This window comes from Sarcophilus harrisii, chromosome 3, assembly GCF_902635505.1.
Source record: "Sarcophilus harrisii chromosome 3, mSarHar1.11, whole genome shotgun sequence".
Lineage (NCBI taxonomy): Eukaryota > Metazoa > Chordata > Mammalia > Dasyuromorphia > Dasyuridae > Sarcophilus > Sarcophilus harrisii.
Genome location: NC_045428.1, coordinates 606,606 through 620,958, shown reverse-complemented (window position 1 = coordinate 620,958; position 14,353 = coordinate 606,606). Strand labels below are relative to the sequence as shown.

General features: G+C 58.2%; 1 protein-coding gene across 4 annotated transcripts in view; it reads left to right on the top strand.

The window, feature by feature from the left end:
- PITPNM3 (PITPNM family member 3) overlaps positions 1–14,353 on the top strand; it is an 80,640-nt gene that overhangs the window by 5,945 nt on the left and 60,342 nt on the right. For 3 of the 4 annotated variants that reach the window (XM_031957344.1, XM_031957342.1, XM_031957343.1), the window contains exon 2: positions 10,815–10,910. In XM_031957344.1, coding sequence (XP_031813204.1) covers positions 10,862–10,910 — 49 coding nt within the window. In that variant the 5' untranslated portion in view covers positions 10,815–10,861. Of the gene's footprint in view, positions 1–10,809; positions 10,911–14,353 lie in introns of all 4 variants that reach the window. The other variant, XM_031957345.1, reaches the window with a different exon arrangement.

The following is a 14,353-nucleotide window of genomic DNA, read 5'->3' as shown; positions in this document are numbered from 1 at the left end:
AAGTGATACTCCCAGAAGGACCCTGGGCATCCAAATGGAAGATCTATAAGAGCTGTTTTTTTTTTTTTTTTTTTTTTTTTTTTTTTTTTAATGGCACTGATGGGCTCTGGGCCGGGGCGGTGGATATCAAGGTCTGTGGAGGTTGGTTCATTCTCGGGGTGCCTGGAAGAGTGGAGGAGGACACAAAAAGCTGGCACTGGGGTATGACATTGGCCTCCGCCCCCAGCATAGGGCTGGTATAGAAAGACTGGGATGAGGAGGTGGTGGGGCTACTTCCCTGGGGAATCAGGCATTTTAAAATCTGACCCAAGAGCCAGCTAAGGGGCTGGTCCTGACTGCCAGGAGCAGCCCAGGGTCTGACTGTGTGTGATGAGCCCGGGCGTTGGGCCACTTGTCTGCTGGGGGCGACCGGCCTAGGTCATGGACCTCACTGGCTCTGAGAGCGTGGCTTCTCTGCCTTTTGGGCATCTGAGCCCCCTCTGGGGTCCACATTGGCTCAGGCTCCCCTCCCTCGGAGCCGTGTTCTTGAATGGATAGCAGGTACAGCACCCCCATACTTCAGGTTGCTGATGTCAAGGCCGCACTTTGTGAAAAGTCAGGAGAAGGGAGTTGGGGTCTCAGGCAGCCTCTGCCCGCTGTAGCCGGCACACAGACCAGTTGGTGTTCTGACTGCTGGAGCCTCCGTTTGGTCTCCCCGGCCTCTCCTGCTCCGACCTTCTCGGGTGCCAGGGAAGGCAGGGGCTGAGGTGGGACACTCCCCCCTCAGAGGGACCTCGGCCACTTACCTCCCCTGCCCAGAGGGGCCAACACTGTGTGGGGAGGGCTGGCGTCCAGGGGGAGGATGGGAAGGAACCTTTCCCAATGTCTCCTCCTTCTTTGTTTTCCAGAGTTGTCAGGCAGCCAGGGGTGCGCCAATTAGTGGGTGACGCAGCCTCCCCTGGTGCCCTTCTGGGTGCTGCTCAGTACCAGTCCATGAAGGTTTCTGGCCCACATGCCTTAGGTGGGGAAGGAAGTGAGTCACCTGCTTTGGGAGGGGGCTCCTCCTTGGGTGGGGCAGGGCTGGGCATGGGCTGGGGCTTGTCTGGCCTTTCCCTCAGGCTTCCCTGCACCCACCTCTGCCCGCTACAGCCAGGAGCTGGGCTTCTCTAATTCCACAAACATTTATTAATTGCTTGCTGCACACCAGGCTATGTTCTCCTGGGGCTGGGGGCCAATGTGGGAACAAAGAAAAGCACACAAGATCCCAAGGGTTTTGGCAGGAGAGCGTGGGGCAGGGCCAAGGGGGGGGGGCAGTGGGCTTGGGCTCTGGAGAAGGCCCGTCTTAACATGAGGCAGCAGGGCAGGAAGGCAGCCGAGGCTGGGTGAGAGCCGCCCAAATGGGGGGAGATGGGAAGAGCGTGCCGGAGCAGGAGGTGAGCCAGACAGAGCGGGGGTGGACAAGCAGCAGCCTAGAAGTCCCGGGGTGGGGGGGCAGGAAGCCTCTCTGCCAGCATCCCTCCCTGGGAAGGAGGCCCCAAGTGGAGGCCTCAGGGAAAGGCTGAAGGGGAGTCCAGGAGTGTCCCAAGGGCAATCCAAGGGCAGCTCCCCAAAGAAAAGGCTTCCCATTGTGGCCCCGCTCTCTTCCCTGCTGGGCTCTGCCAGAGAGGGCTGGACTCAGAGCCTGAGCCCAGGCCTGGGAGTTCCTAGAGGAGCCTCCATCATCCTGGGCATTCTTGATCAGGGAAGCGATAGGAGTGACATTCTGAGGCCTTTCTCTGTAAAACTGGGCCCTTCTTTGTAGAACCAGGCCCTTCTCTGTACAACGGGACCCTTCTCTGTAGAATGGGGCCCTTCCCTGTAGAACCGAGCCCTTCTCTGTAGAATGGGGCACTTCTCTGTACAACGGGACCTTTCTCTGTAGAATGAACCGAGCCCTTCTCTGTAGAATGGGGCCCTTCTCTGTAGAATGGGGCACTTCTCTGTACAATGGGACCCTTCTCTGTACAATGGGGCCCTTCTCTGTAGGACGGGGCCCTTCTCTGTAGAACCAGGCCCTTCTCTGTGGAATGATCCCCTTCTCTGTAGAATGGGGCCCTTTTCTGTAGAACCAGGTACTTCTCTGTACAATGGGACCCTTCTCTATAGAACGGGGCCCTTCTCTGTAGAAACAGGCCCTTCTCTATAGAATGATCCCCTTCTTTGTAGAACGGGGCCCTTTTCTGTAGAACCAGGTCCTTCTCTGTAGAACGGGGCCCTTCTTTGTAGAACCAGGCCCTTCTCTGTAGAATGGGGGCCCTTCTCTGTAGAATGATCACCTTCTTTGTAGAACGGGGCCCTTCTCTGTAGAATGGGGCCCTTCTCTGTAGAATGGGGCACTTCTCTGTACAACGGGACCCTTCTCTGTAGAATGGGGCCCTTCCCTGTAGAACCGAGCCCTTCTCTGTACAATGGGGCCCTTCTCTGTAGAACGGGGCCCTTCTCTGTAGAATGATCCCCTTCTCTGTAGAATGGGGCCCCTTTCTGTAGAACCAGGCACTTCTCTGTACAATGGGACCCTTCTCTATAGAACGGGGCCCTTCTCTGTAGAATGGGGCCCTTCTCTGTAGAAACGGGTCCTTCTCTGTAGAATGATCTCCTTCTTTGTAGAACGGGGCCCTTCTCTATAGAACGGGGCACTTCTCTGTACAACAGGGTCCTTCTCTGTAGAATGGGGGCCCTTCTCTGTAGAACAGGGGCCCTTCTCTGTAGAGCCTGGCCCTTCTCTGTACAACGGGGCCCTTCTTTGTAGAACCAGGCCCTTCTCTGTAGAACGGGGCCCTTCTCTGTAGAGCCTGGCCCTTCTCTGTAGAATGATCCCCTTCTCTGTAGAATGGGGCCCTTTTCTGTAGAACCAGGCCCTTCTCTGTAGAACGGGGCACTTCTCTGTAGAACTGGGCCCTTCTCTGTAGAATGTGGCCTGCTTGGAGGGGTTTCCTCTGAGACCCCCCCCCCCCGCCCCAGCCAGAGCTGAATCCTGAGATTTAGATCCAGTGGCCCCGTGTCCTCAGGCCCTTTGGCAGGGGGCTGTTGGGGCCCAGGGTTCTCAGCGCCCTGGGGATGGGCCCTTTGTCTCTGGGCACTGTTTAAGCCCCTTAAGAATCAGGGCATCTTTACTGCCCCCCGCTCCAGGAGGCTTTTGTTCAGAGCCTGCTGTGAATCAGAGGTGGGGGAGGATGGTCTCCCCCCTCCACCCCGAGAAGGGCTGGGGCAGGCGCACCCACCCTCGGTAAGGGGAAGCAGGAGCCTGGGGGCGGGGGGTTCTGAGGAGGGCCCGGTGTGTACAGGAAGGCTGGCGGGGCCAAGGGCAGACAGAGGAGGCAGCCAGGAGCCAGCAGGAAGGAGGGGCTGGCAGGGGGAGGGGCGTACCACCCCCAGTCTGGGACTCCCTTGGGAAACATTGACTCTTCCAGTTCACGCCTGCTGGAGACGGGGTTGCCATGGGCTTTGGCTGCCAGCTCCCAAGTCCTCTGGGCCCTCTCAGGCCCCAGACGGCTAAGAATTGAAGAGAAAGCCTGGGTTTGAGGCCTGAGGGGTGCATGCTTTAGGGCTGTGGCCCCCAGGGCCTCTTCTTCCAAGAAGCCCTCACGGCTCTGAGGGCTGGGATCTGGCTGGAGACCTCCCCCTCCTCCGTCTCCTCCAGGATACAGGGGCTCCCCACCCAAAGCTTCTCAGCCATGTATGGGAGGAAAGGGCCCCGGCCCCTTCCTGGACCTCAGGGCCCTACCTGGACCTTGAGCTTCCTGAAAATGGCCCCCTCCTCCCGGTCCAAGGCTCTGCCCCCCCCAAACTACCTGTAATTCTGAAGTCCAGCACAATAGCCGGGGCACAATGGGAGCTGGATGGGGGGGGGTTCCTTGCCCCACCCCCCACTTTTCCAACCAGGGACCCAAAAGAGCCCCTGGTCAGTTCTTCCTGGACTCAAAGCTCTTTCTTCCCTCCCCTCCCTCGGCCTGTAGCCCAGAGACAGCCCCTCCCAACCAGGGATGACCTGAGTGACCCAGGCCTCTTTAGGGGAGGCCTCCTGGGGGGCCGCCTTGATGGTCCTCCTGACGTTGGGAACCATGGGGATGTGGCTCTGTAGGCTCTGGCCCTCCCGGCCATCTCCCTTGGGAATTACTTAGTATTGGAAAGGTAGTGCAGGGGGAGGGGGTGGAGGGTGAGGGACAGGGGGCAGGGGGACAGGGGCGGGGGGTGAGAAGGGGCAGGGGGAGGGGACAGGAGGCGGGCTGCTCTTGAACCCTGAGACCATCCTGGTCAGTTGCATTTTGGTGAATAGGCAGGACCCTAATAGAGCAAGATGGCCTTCCCAAGAGCCTGTGAGTGCCTAGGTAGCCCTCTCCCCATCTGATGCTGTAGAGTGTGTGTGTGTGTGTGTGTGTGTGTGTGTGTGTGTGTGTGTGTGTATGTGTGTGTGTGTGTGTGAGACAGAGACAGAGACAGAGACAGAGACAGACACACAGAGAGAGACAGACACACAGAAAATGAAAGTCAGAGATCAGATGCTTATCCCCTGCTCATGAGCCTGAGACAGTCACCCCTGTTCTGATGTCCTTTTTCTCCTTTTCCCAATCTTGGCTCCCCAGCTGCTGGTCCCGCTGGGGGGTCTTTTATGGTTGACCCCCATCTCATCCTTGGCCGGCCCCCAAGCCTGGATCACTCCCCTCACCTGTCTCCCCGAGGCCTCGGAGGCCACGTTCTAGACCCAGAGCCGTTGAGTCTCTCCCTCTCCCCCGGCCCCCGAGTTACAAATGAGGAGCTGCCCCACAATCCCGCTTACTGCGCCTCCCTGGGGCCTTTGTGACGTCCCCTGCTCTTTTCCACGGCTGCCCCAAAACCCCCCCTCTTCTGAGCTCCCTATTGCCTCCTCTCCTGCTCCCCTGGCTGAAGGCCCGGCCTTCTGTTCTATTGAGACTGTGGAGGCTGTGGCTGGGCTCCCCCTTCTCTTTTATTCTGTCTTTCCTCCCCCCAGTCACTCGGGGGAGGGGGGAGCTTGTCTGCAAGGGCCCTTGATTCCGAGCTCTGTCATAGCCCTTCCCACCTCCTGCTGCCCATGCGGAGGCTCATGTCTCCCCCAACCTCAAAATCCTTCAGCTGATGGCCCCTTCCCTTCAAAGAGTTACCAACACCTCCCCTCTGCTTCATATTCTGGCTTCCAGAAAACCAAGCTGCCTGACTGTTGCCCCCCCTTTCTCCTTCTTTCTTGCCCCTGTGCAGTCCCACTCCCAACTTTACGTTTCATGGCTATTTCCCATTTCTTCCGTCACCAGTACATTCCATGTGTCTCACCTGCCCTGAACCGTCCAATATGCTGCACGTGTAACCCCCAGGCCCACAGAGAGTGTCTGTCCCCGGCCCGCAGAGCGTCTGTCCCCGGCCCGCAGAGCGTCTGTCCCTGGCTGCAGAGTGTCCATCCCCGGCCCACAGAGAGTGGCCATTGGGGCCCCGTGTGCAGAAGTGTTGTGGTGGCTGGATGCTGAGGGCTGCCCCTCCCCCATGGGGGGCTCCTGTAAGAAAGGAGCCTGAGAATCCTGGGGAGACTTGTAGGAACCGATGCTGGGGAAGTGGGACCAGGGGATCCCCGCCCATGGCCACAAGGCTCCGATCCGTTGTGAGGCCTAGGCTCCTTCCAACAATGGGATGACCCGGACCAGGTCCGATGGACTTGGGGGGGAGAGAGCCACCTGCCTGGACAGAGGAGGGCACTGAGCATGGGAGCAACCTTTTCACTCTGTTTGTCGTTGGCTTGAATTTTACTTTTCTCCTTTTTCCCCTTTTGATCCGACTTTTCTTGTGCAGCGAGACAATCACATGAACCTGTATGCGGATGTGACATAGATTCCCCATTTACTATATATTGATTACTTGCTATGGGGGGGAGGGGAGAGGGAGGGAGATTGGAGCACAGGGTTTTGCAAGGATCAGTGCTGAAAAATCCTCCTTGCAGCTGTTTTGAAAATAAATCCATTGGGAAAGTCTGAGAACAAGGCTGTGTGGAGCCCCCCGGGAGGGCGAAGCTTCTCCCTCAGGTCCCTTTCCCAGTGGGCCCCGCGTCGTGGGCTCTCCGCCCATCGTTTCCTTGGCTCTGCATCAGTCACAGAGGTTTTCCAGGCTTTTCTGACTGCGCCACACACACCATTTCTTTCTTTTTTAAATGAATTAAAAAACTTATTTTAGGCTATAATGGACACCCATTTTTAGCACATCTCCGTATGAGTCATGTTGGAGAAGGAAAAATAGTCAGAACAAAAGGGAAAAACCACAAGGAAGAACAAAGCAAAACAGAAGGAAAGAGGCGTGACCCGTACCGTCCGCACACAGGCCCGCAGTCCCCCCGCAGGAGGCAGCTTTCTCCATGCAAGCCTTTTGGAGCCGTCTCGGACCCTGACCTGCCCGGAGCCACATCCGTGGCAGTGGGATGGTCGCCCCTTGTGCTGCAACACGCGCCGTTCCTGAAGGTGCGTCCTTCACTGTGACGGGCGGTCATTTCCTTTTGGCTCCTTAGCTAAAAAAGGGCCCCCGCAAACTACTTTGCAGCATCTGGGGAACCTTTTCCTCGTGGCTGGTTTCCTTGGGGAGGGAGCCCAGTAATGGAGTTTCCAGGTGGGACCATTTTAGTGACCATTATTTGCATAAGTACAAATGATTTTTCAAAATGTTCCGCAGCTTCACCGACCATGTATCTGCGCTTATCTTCCTGCGCTCCTCCGGTGCTGACTGTGGCCATTTTGGGGTCATTTTCAGGCTATGAAGTCAAATCTCGGAACTGTTTTGAAACATTTGTGTTATTAGTGATTTGGAGGATTTTTCGGGTGGTTCTGAATTTTGCACCTTTTGAGAAATGTTATTCATATTTTTGTCCACTTTGTTGCTGGTGAATGTTTCTCAATCTTCTGCATATTTATCAGTTATTTACCATCTTGGATACCAGACCCTTATCGGAGAAATTTGATCCCGATATCCTCCCCCTCCCAGCCACATTTCTTCTTCTCCGATATTGCCTCACCAGAAGCTCTAAACACAGAGAGGGCTCATCCATGCTCTTCCTAAGAGGCTGTACCTCCCCTCCCCCCTGCCCGGGGACCGGGCCTGTCTCTTGGCTTCCAAGGCCCCTCTGGCCTCGCAGGGACGCCCATGGCCCCCACCTCGTGCTCCGTAGCCCCCTCTGCCCCCTCACGCCTGAGTCAGGTACTCAGGCCTCCTCCTCCGGCCTCTCCTTCTGTCCAGGAGGTCTGGAAGCCACTCTGATCACCAGATCTTCTCCTGATGTTTGGTCCTTCCAACTGTGTCTGACTGTGCCTCATTTGGGGTTTTCCTGGTAAAGAGACTGGACTGATTCCCTTCTCAAGCTCATTTTACAGATGGGGAAGCTGAGGCCAATGGGGTGAAGTGGCTTGTCCAGGGTCACACAGCCAGTGAGTGTCTGGGGCTGGATTTGAACTCAGACCTTCCTGACTCCAGGCCTGGTGCTTTGGGCTCCCTCTCCTGGGCTCCTGGGCGTGAGGTGGATAGACGGCGCCTCCCCCCTTCACCACCCAGACCATCAGTGTCCGTGGTCCCCGTGGGGTCCAATGGGTCTCCTGTGCCCAGACAGCTTCTCTCCTTTCGGGCATTTGCGTCTGCTTCGGAGGCCGTTTTACCTCCATCTACATCTGTTCCCGAGTTGTGTCTCCTGGACCTTGGACCTCTTTCCCTTCACCCAAGTTGCTTATTCTCTGCCCTTTTGTGGAGCTGGTGCAGGAGAAGCCCGAGTGACCGAGCTGCCGGCTGCTCCTGGCCCAGGGCTCAGCCCCACACAGCCCACTTATTTATAGCAGGGAGGGCAGCTGGCTGAGGGAGCCGTGGGGCCCTCCATGAGCAAGCCACGGGGCCCACTGTGGCCCAGTGACCCGCAGGATCTGCCGTGGCCGAGTGACCCACGGGACCCGTCGTGGCTGAGCGACCCCTGGGACCCGCCATGGCTAGCATTGTGGATTGTGTCTCTCCTGGCCTGAGCCAGCAGCTCAGTTACTGTGCTTCCTTGGGGATGGAGGGAGACAGTCACTATTCCAGGCATGCCGGGTGTGAGCTAGTGCTCGGTGGACAGCGATGCAAGACTACTTTCTCTGGCCCCTCTGCCCTTTAGGACAAATGGGGCTTTCTGAGCCATGACCAGCCTGCATGGGTTTCACCCACAAGCCTGTTGGAGCTCCTTGGGTGAGGTTGCTGGACTCTGGAGACGGGGAACGGGGGCCCCGGGGAGTTTCCCATCTGTTTGATATAGCTGTGCCCAGAAACCCGCCAGAATGTGGCTCCTTGTGAGAGACCGAGCACTCCCAGCTTCTGGTAGGGACAGCCCCAGGGGCTGCCAGCTGAGGCAGCACGGGATGGGGGCCAGAGAGGGGGGAACAGGTGAGGGAGAGCCAGCTGTGCCCATTGGGAAGGCCCCCGGGTCTGGCCACCACAAAGGCCCCTGGGTCTGGACATTGGGAAGGCCTCTGGGTCTGGTCACCATGTGCCCCCAGGGTAGCCGACAGGGTCTCTCCAGGCAGTCTAGGGCGGGTGTGCCCCCAGCTCCCTCAGTGCTTGGGATCACTGCTCTTCCTGACCATGGCCCACCTTAAAGTGCGCCTTCTCTTCGGGTTGGAAGGGACCTGGAGAGTGGGCCTGCATCACGCCCTGGATGGGGCCTCGAGGTGGGGGCTCAGGCCCAGTCTGCTGCCCATGGCCCCAGCAGCCACCGTGTTCCCGTGGGCTCTCGGCAAGGGGATGCTCCTGCTTGGGACGGAGGAGATCAGGTGTCCTTGGCTCAAAGGCTGGCACCGAGCCCAGGCCACACCTGGAAAGGGACTCCGCTGCTCCGAGGCTGCCGCTCTCCCCACCAGGCCCCAGCCCATGGACGCCAGGCTGGGAGGTCCTGAGGCCGGGCCAGCAAATCCTTCTGTCACTCTCCGGGCCGCGGCCCCTTGTGGTGCCCCCAGGGCCAGCAGGACGAGGCCGACCCCACGACAGCCTTTCTGCTGGGCACCGGTCCTTCCTCAGGGACTGGGGGCCTGCCTGTGCCAGCCCTTCCCTCTGCATTGGGGCCTCTCAGCTTGCCCGAGGCTTCCTTTCCCCCACCCCCAAGCACCTACTATGCGTCATGCCCCAGGCGGAGCAGTGGGCATACAGCCAGCCAGGACACGGTCCTTGAGCTTACGTTCTGGGAGATGGGAGGGGTCTCCCCCGGAGGAGGAGAGACCAGGGCCGAGGATCACTGGTGAGGAGCCATGGGCAGTAGCGGCCGAGGGGGGCGGTCACTGACCCCAGGCTGGGGGGGCAGGCACCAAGGGATGCTGGCTGTGAGCACGGGGTGCTGGGACTGGGGCCTCCCTGGAAGCACTTAGTAGGTGCTTTGGCGAAGGATCGGTGCAAGGTGGGCAACCCCTTGTGAGCGGGAGCTCTGCATTGACTCAGAGCGGCCTCCAGGGGGCAAGGGAGGGGTGAGGGGATCCACTCCCCCCGAGTCATCCCTCCTTGGTGAGAGCCGGGACTGGCAGATGGGTAGCATCCCGCCGTGCTGGGGTACACCAGCTGCCTGGAAGCCTCCTCACCCTCATTTCATCACAGCTTTAAAAATATCCCCTAATTACAGGGCATTACTCACCAGGGCCCACGGGGGCCGCACAGAGGCCCAGGGCGCCCGCCCGCCCGCTGCTCCCACCTCGGGATTGGATACTGGGCCCCCAGTGCCATGGGGAGCCAAGGGGGAGAGGGCCCCGGGGGGAAGGCGCTGCTGAGCCAGCTCCTCTCTGGGAGGGTTTCATCTCCAGAGGATGGCTGGGGGCATGAAGCTCAGACTGGCACTTGGGAGGCTCCAGGGGTAAGAGTGCCGTGCTCATGCCGGCATGGGGACCGCAGGCAGGGGGCCAGTGGGGATGGAGGCACGGGCTGCCTTCCCTCTAGCCGGCCGGGGTGCCTTTGGGGTAGGGGGCTCATGGGATTGGGGGCTTTCCAGGGCCAGGAGCCCACAAAGGTAGCTTGTGCTTTGGTCTCAGATTGAGGAGGTGGTCTCAGTCCCTTCTCTCCTCCCTCCCTCCCACACGAGGTGTGCCTTCCTCCAAGGCAATCCCAGTCAGGGGCCTGGAGCACAGCTGGGCTGCCTGTGGCCCCATCTGAGCTCCCTGGGCCACATCTGAGGGAAGAGAAGAGCTCAGGCTGGCTGCATCTCCACAGCCCTGTGAGGATAATCCCATTTCACAGATGAGGAAACTGAGGTGCTAGAGGCAGGATTTGAAGCTGGCTCTTGATTCTGATTCCCATGGACTGCAGCTGTCCCCTTGCTGCTGGGTCTCTTTCTGGCTGCATGCTTCTTTCTAAACTTCCAAATGCCCTCCAATGCCCTTTCCAACTTTAGGGAGGAAATTGTGGCTTCTAATCCTGCCTCTGTCCTTTGTGACTTCTGTCTGGCACATGGGGCTAGCCTTGGTACATGGAGGCTAGCCTTGGCACATGGGGCTAGCCTTGGCACATGGTTTTTTGGAGGCTCAGCCACCCTATGTCTGTGGGAGAGAATGGGAAGGATGGAGAGGGGAGGACAAGGGGAGAAGGGAGAGAAAGGAGTGGAGAAGGAGAGGAGGGGGAACAGGGAGGGGAAGAACAAGGAGCGGGAGGAGGAGGAGAGCCAGTGTGTTGATTTCCAGTTGTGACCCCCAACTCAGCCAAGGACTGAGGGACCGCGCTTAGAGGGCAGATGATGCAGCTCGCCCCCAGCCCTCCAGCTGGGCCTGGGCCAGATACCACCCGGGGGCCCACCTAACATGGCTCTGTCTCCCTTCCAGCTGGCTCCCTTCCCTGTGGCCGGGCCCCGTGGCACGTCCGTGACATCATGAGTTCCACTGTGGAGAGCTCCGATGACGAGTTCTTTGATGCCCGAGGTAAGCAACGGGGGTGCGTCTGGGGGCATTCGGGAGGCTCTCTCCATGCTGGGGTCCAGCCCACGTGACTTTCTGTTAGTCTTGGGGAGCCGGCGATGTCTAGGAGCTGGTCGGCGCTCGGTCCAGACCTGGGCAGGCCCTGGCTCGCGCTGGTGCCGGAACCCCTGAGTCGGGATCCTGCCTCAGACGTTCGCTTGTGGGGAACCGCCTGTCCCTCTCAGTTTCAGTTTCTTCTCTGGAAGAGAGGACAATAGTATTCTCTCTCTGCCGACATCATCATGAGGATCCCATGAGATAAGGAGAAATACTTCGCTGGCCTCAAAGAACACCATCCCCCATAGCTTATTTTTTCCTGAGGCAGTGGGAGTGAAGTGACTTGCCCAGGGTCACACAGTCAGGCAGTGTTAAGTGTCTGAGGTCAGATTTGAAGTCAGGTCCTGCTGACTTCAGGGCTAGTGCCCTATCCACTGAGCCACTAAGCTGACCCCCATAACTTATTGTTGTTAGTGCCTGAAGAGCAGGGCAGTGGTGGGGGGTCCTCTGGGGTCCATGGGTGCGACATTCTGTTCCAGGCTGAGGGCGGTCACCTTCCCTCCCACCTCTGTCCTGAGAGTCCCGGGCCAGATGGCAAGAGCGAGGGGTGGAAGGAGGGGTGGATGGACGAAGAACAAAAGAAGGCTCAGAAAGACTGATGGAGGAATGGATGGAAGGACAGAAGGAGGGAATGTGGGGGGGGTGGAAGGAGAAGTGGATGGATGGATGGAAGGACAGAGGGAAGGACAGGAGGGATAGGGGGATGGATTTTTGGAAGGATAGGAGGGAAGGATGGAGAATGGAAGGTCCGAAGGAGGGATGGATGGATGGAACGCTGGGAGGAAGACAGAGGGGGGAGGGGGGCTGGAGAGAGGAGCTGAAGGCTCTTTGGGGTCCCATGGCCTCCGAGCAGCCGGCGCCTGGCGCTGGGGCCACATCTCGCTCGGGAGACTTGGGTTTGCTCCGGAACAGGCGTTCTCCATAGCAACAAGCGCCGGTTGTGACAGGGAGAGCCTCAATGTTTTGATGCCAGAGAGACTTTTTATTTAAAATATTTGTGCAGCTCGTCAGGGCCTGGAGCTGCTGCGCCACCGTTGGCTACTGCTTCATTAACTCAGGGGAGGCGCGAGGCAGGCAGGTGGGGGCTGTCTCCCCCCCACCCCCCACTCCCCAGCCCGCTCCAGCTGCAAGGCTCTGCCGGAGTCACTGAGCCCTGGAGGGAGCGTGCAAACACTAGAGACACCTTTTCCGTTACTTCCTGGACGATCTGGACAGAACTCCCCCCTCCCGCCCCAGCCAGGTGCGTTCCCTCCCCCCCCCCCAGCCAGGTGTGCTCCCCTTCCCCCCCCCCAGCCAGGTGCGGGTAAATTCTTTCTAAGGAGAAGGAAAGGCAGCTGGGGTTCCGGAGCGCCCAGAAAAGGGGAGCAGGAAGCAAGCGGCTCTGCAAGCTCTAAGGATGCACCCGGGGTGTCCAGCGTGAGTGGAGTGGAGGGACGATTATGGGCGGCCTCCCCGGGGGTCAGACCCCCCTCCCCTGCCCCAGCGGCCTGATTTATCCGGAAACAAAGACCTTAGTTTTATGGGGGGGGGTTCCTTTTTAAAAGCTCATTTATTCTCCACTTAGTAAAGAAAAGCAGAGCCCCAGAGATGACCCCCCCAGGTGGGAGCCTGTGGCTGATCACTTACGGCGCTTTAATAGGAGGCTGCTGCGCCTGCGCCAGCTCGGCTCCTCCGCGGGAGCTGTCCCAGGTCCTGGCCTCCATCCCGAGCCGACCTTCACTCTGTGCCCTTCCTTTGTCCCCCACTGACCTGGGGGAATTCCTGCTCTCCCTTCTGGCGGAGAAGCGAACGAAGGGGTCTGGGGTCCTCTGGTTGTGGGCCAGCCTGAGAGGCGGGGGGTGGGAGACACTCCGGGGGTGGCGAGTTTCCATTGTACTGGAGGGGGGGATTACCTGCCTGGGGGGGGAAGGGCGAGGCTTTGGGGGTGCGGCCGCTGGGAAGGGCGAAAGGTGTTCCGGCTTGGGCCAGCCTCCATGCGCCTCCCACTGTTTCCTGGGGCGGACGAAGCTGCTGCTGGTGGGGAGCCCTTGGGGGCCCTTGGGGTCGGAGTCTTCATGCGCCGGCTGGGTTTTTTGGGCAAAGATGCCGGAGAGGTTCCTTTTACAGATGAGGGTAGGAGGCAAACAGGGAGAGGAGACTTGCCCTGGGTCACCCCACTAGTGAAGCGTTTGAAGAAAGATTTGAACTCAGAGCTGGGCTCTACCCGACTCCAGGCCCAGCGCTCTCAGCACCGTGGGGTCCCCAGCGGCCTCTAAGGATACAGTTCCTGTTTCCATTTAGATGCGTCTTATCTCTTCGTGATGGCCCCGACATGCCCTGGGGGGAGATCCCGGGGAAGGACTCGGGGCTCTGCATCCCTATTTCAGGCTGCCTGGTCCGTGCCCCCCTCCCCCACTGGAAGGTGTCTGCCTTTCTTTACCAGTTCAGCAGGCCTCAGCTTGCCTGTCTGAGATCAGTAGAAAGTTGGTCACATTTCTGGTGGGTGTTGATGGCTATTCTTCTTGGGGCCACCTGGGCCTAGACTTGACCTGATTTATAGAGCATTCAATGATCATGAGCTCAACATGAAGCTTGCCTGAGATCACAGGTGCTGGTCCGGGACTTGGGATAAAGAAGGAAGGGTCCCTCATTTCCTGGAGGAGCTCGTTTTCTAGGGCTGGGGGGAGGGCAGGCCCTAGACCCCAGGAACCTGGGAGAAGGGTGCCTAGAGTCCTATCCCTTCTTTCAAGTAGCCACATTGAGAAGGGAGACAGGGCAAATGTTCTCCCCATTTGACAGGTGGAGTAGGTGAGGGCCAGAGGGGTTCACAGAATTATTGCCTAGAAGTTTATTTTATTTTATTTTTTTTTAATAATTATAGCTTTTTATTGACAGAACCATACCTCGGTAATTTTTTACATTATCCCTTGCACTCACTTCTGTTCCGACTTTTCCCCTCCCTCCCTCCACCCCCTCCCCCAGATGGTAAGCAGTCCTATACATGTTAAATATGTCACAGTGTATCCTAGACACAATATATGTGTGCAGAACCGAACATTTCTCTTGCTGCACAGGAGGAAATGGATTCAGAAGGTAAAAATAACCCGGGAAGAAAAACCAAAATGCAAGCAATTTACATTCATTTCCCAGTGTTCTTTCTTTGGGTGTAGCTGCTTCTGTCCCTCATTGATCAACTGAAACTGAGTTAGATCTTCTCTTTGTGGAAGAAATCCACTTCCATCAGATTACGTCCTCATACAATATCATTGTTGAAGTGTATAATGATCTCCTGGTTCTGCTCAATTCATTCAGCATCAGTTTATGTAAGTCTCTCCAAGCCATTCTGTATTCATCCTGCTGGTCATTTGTTA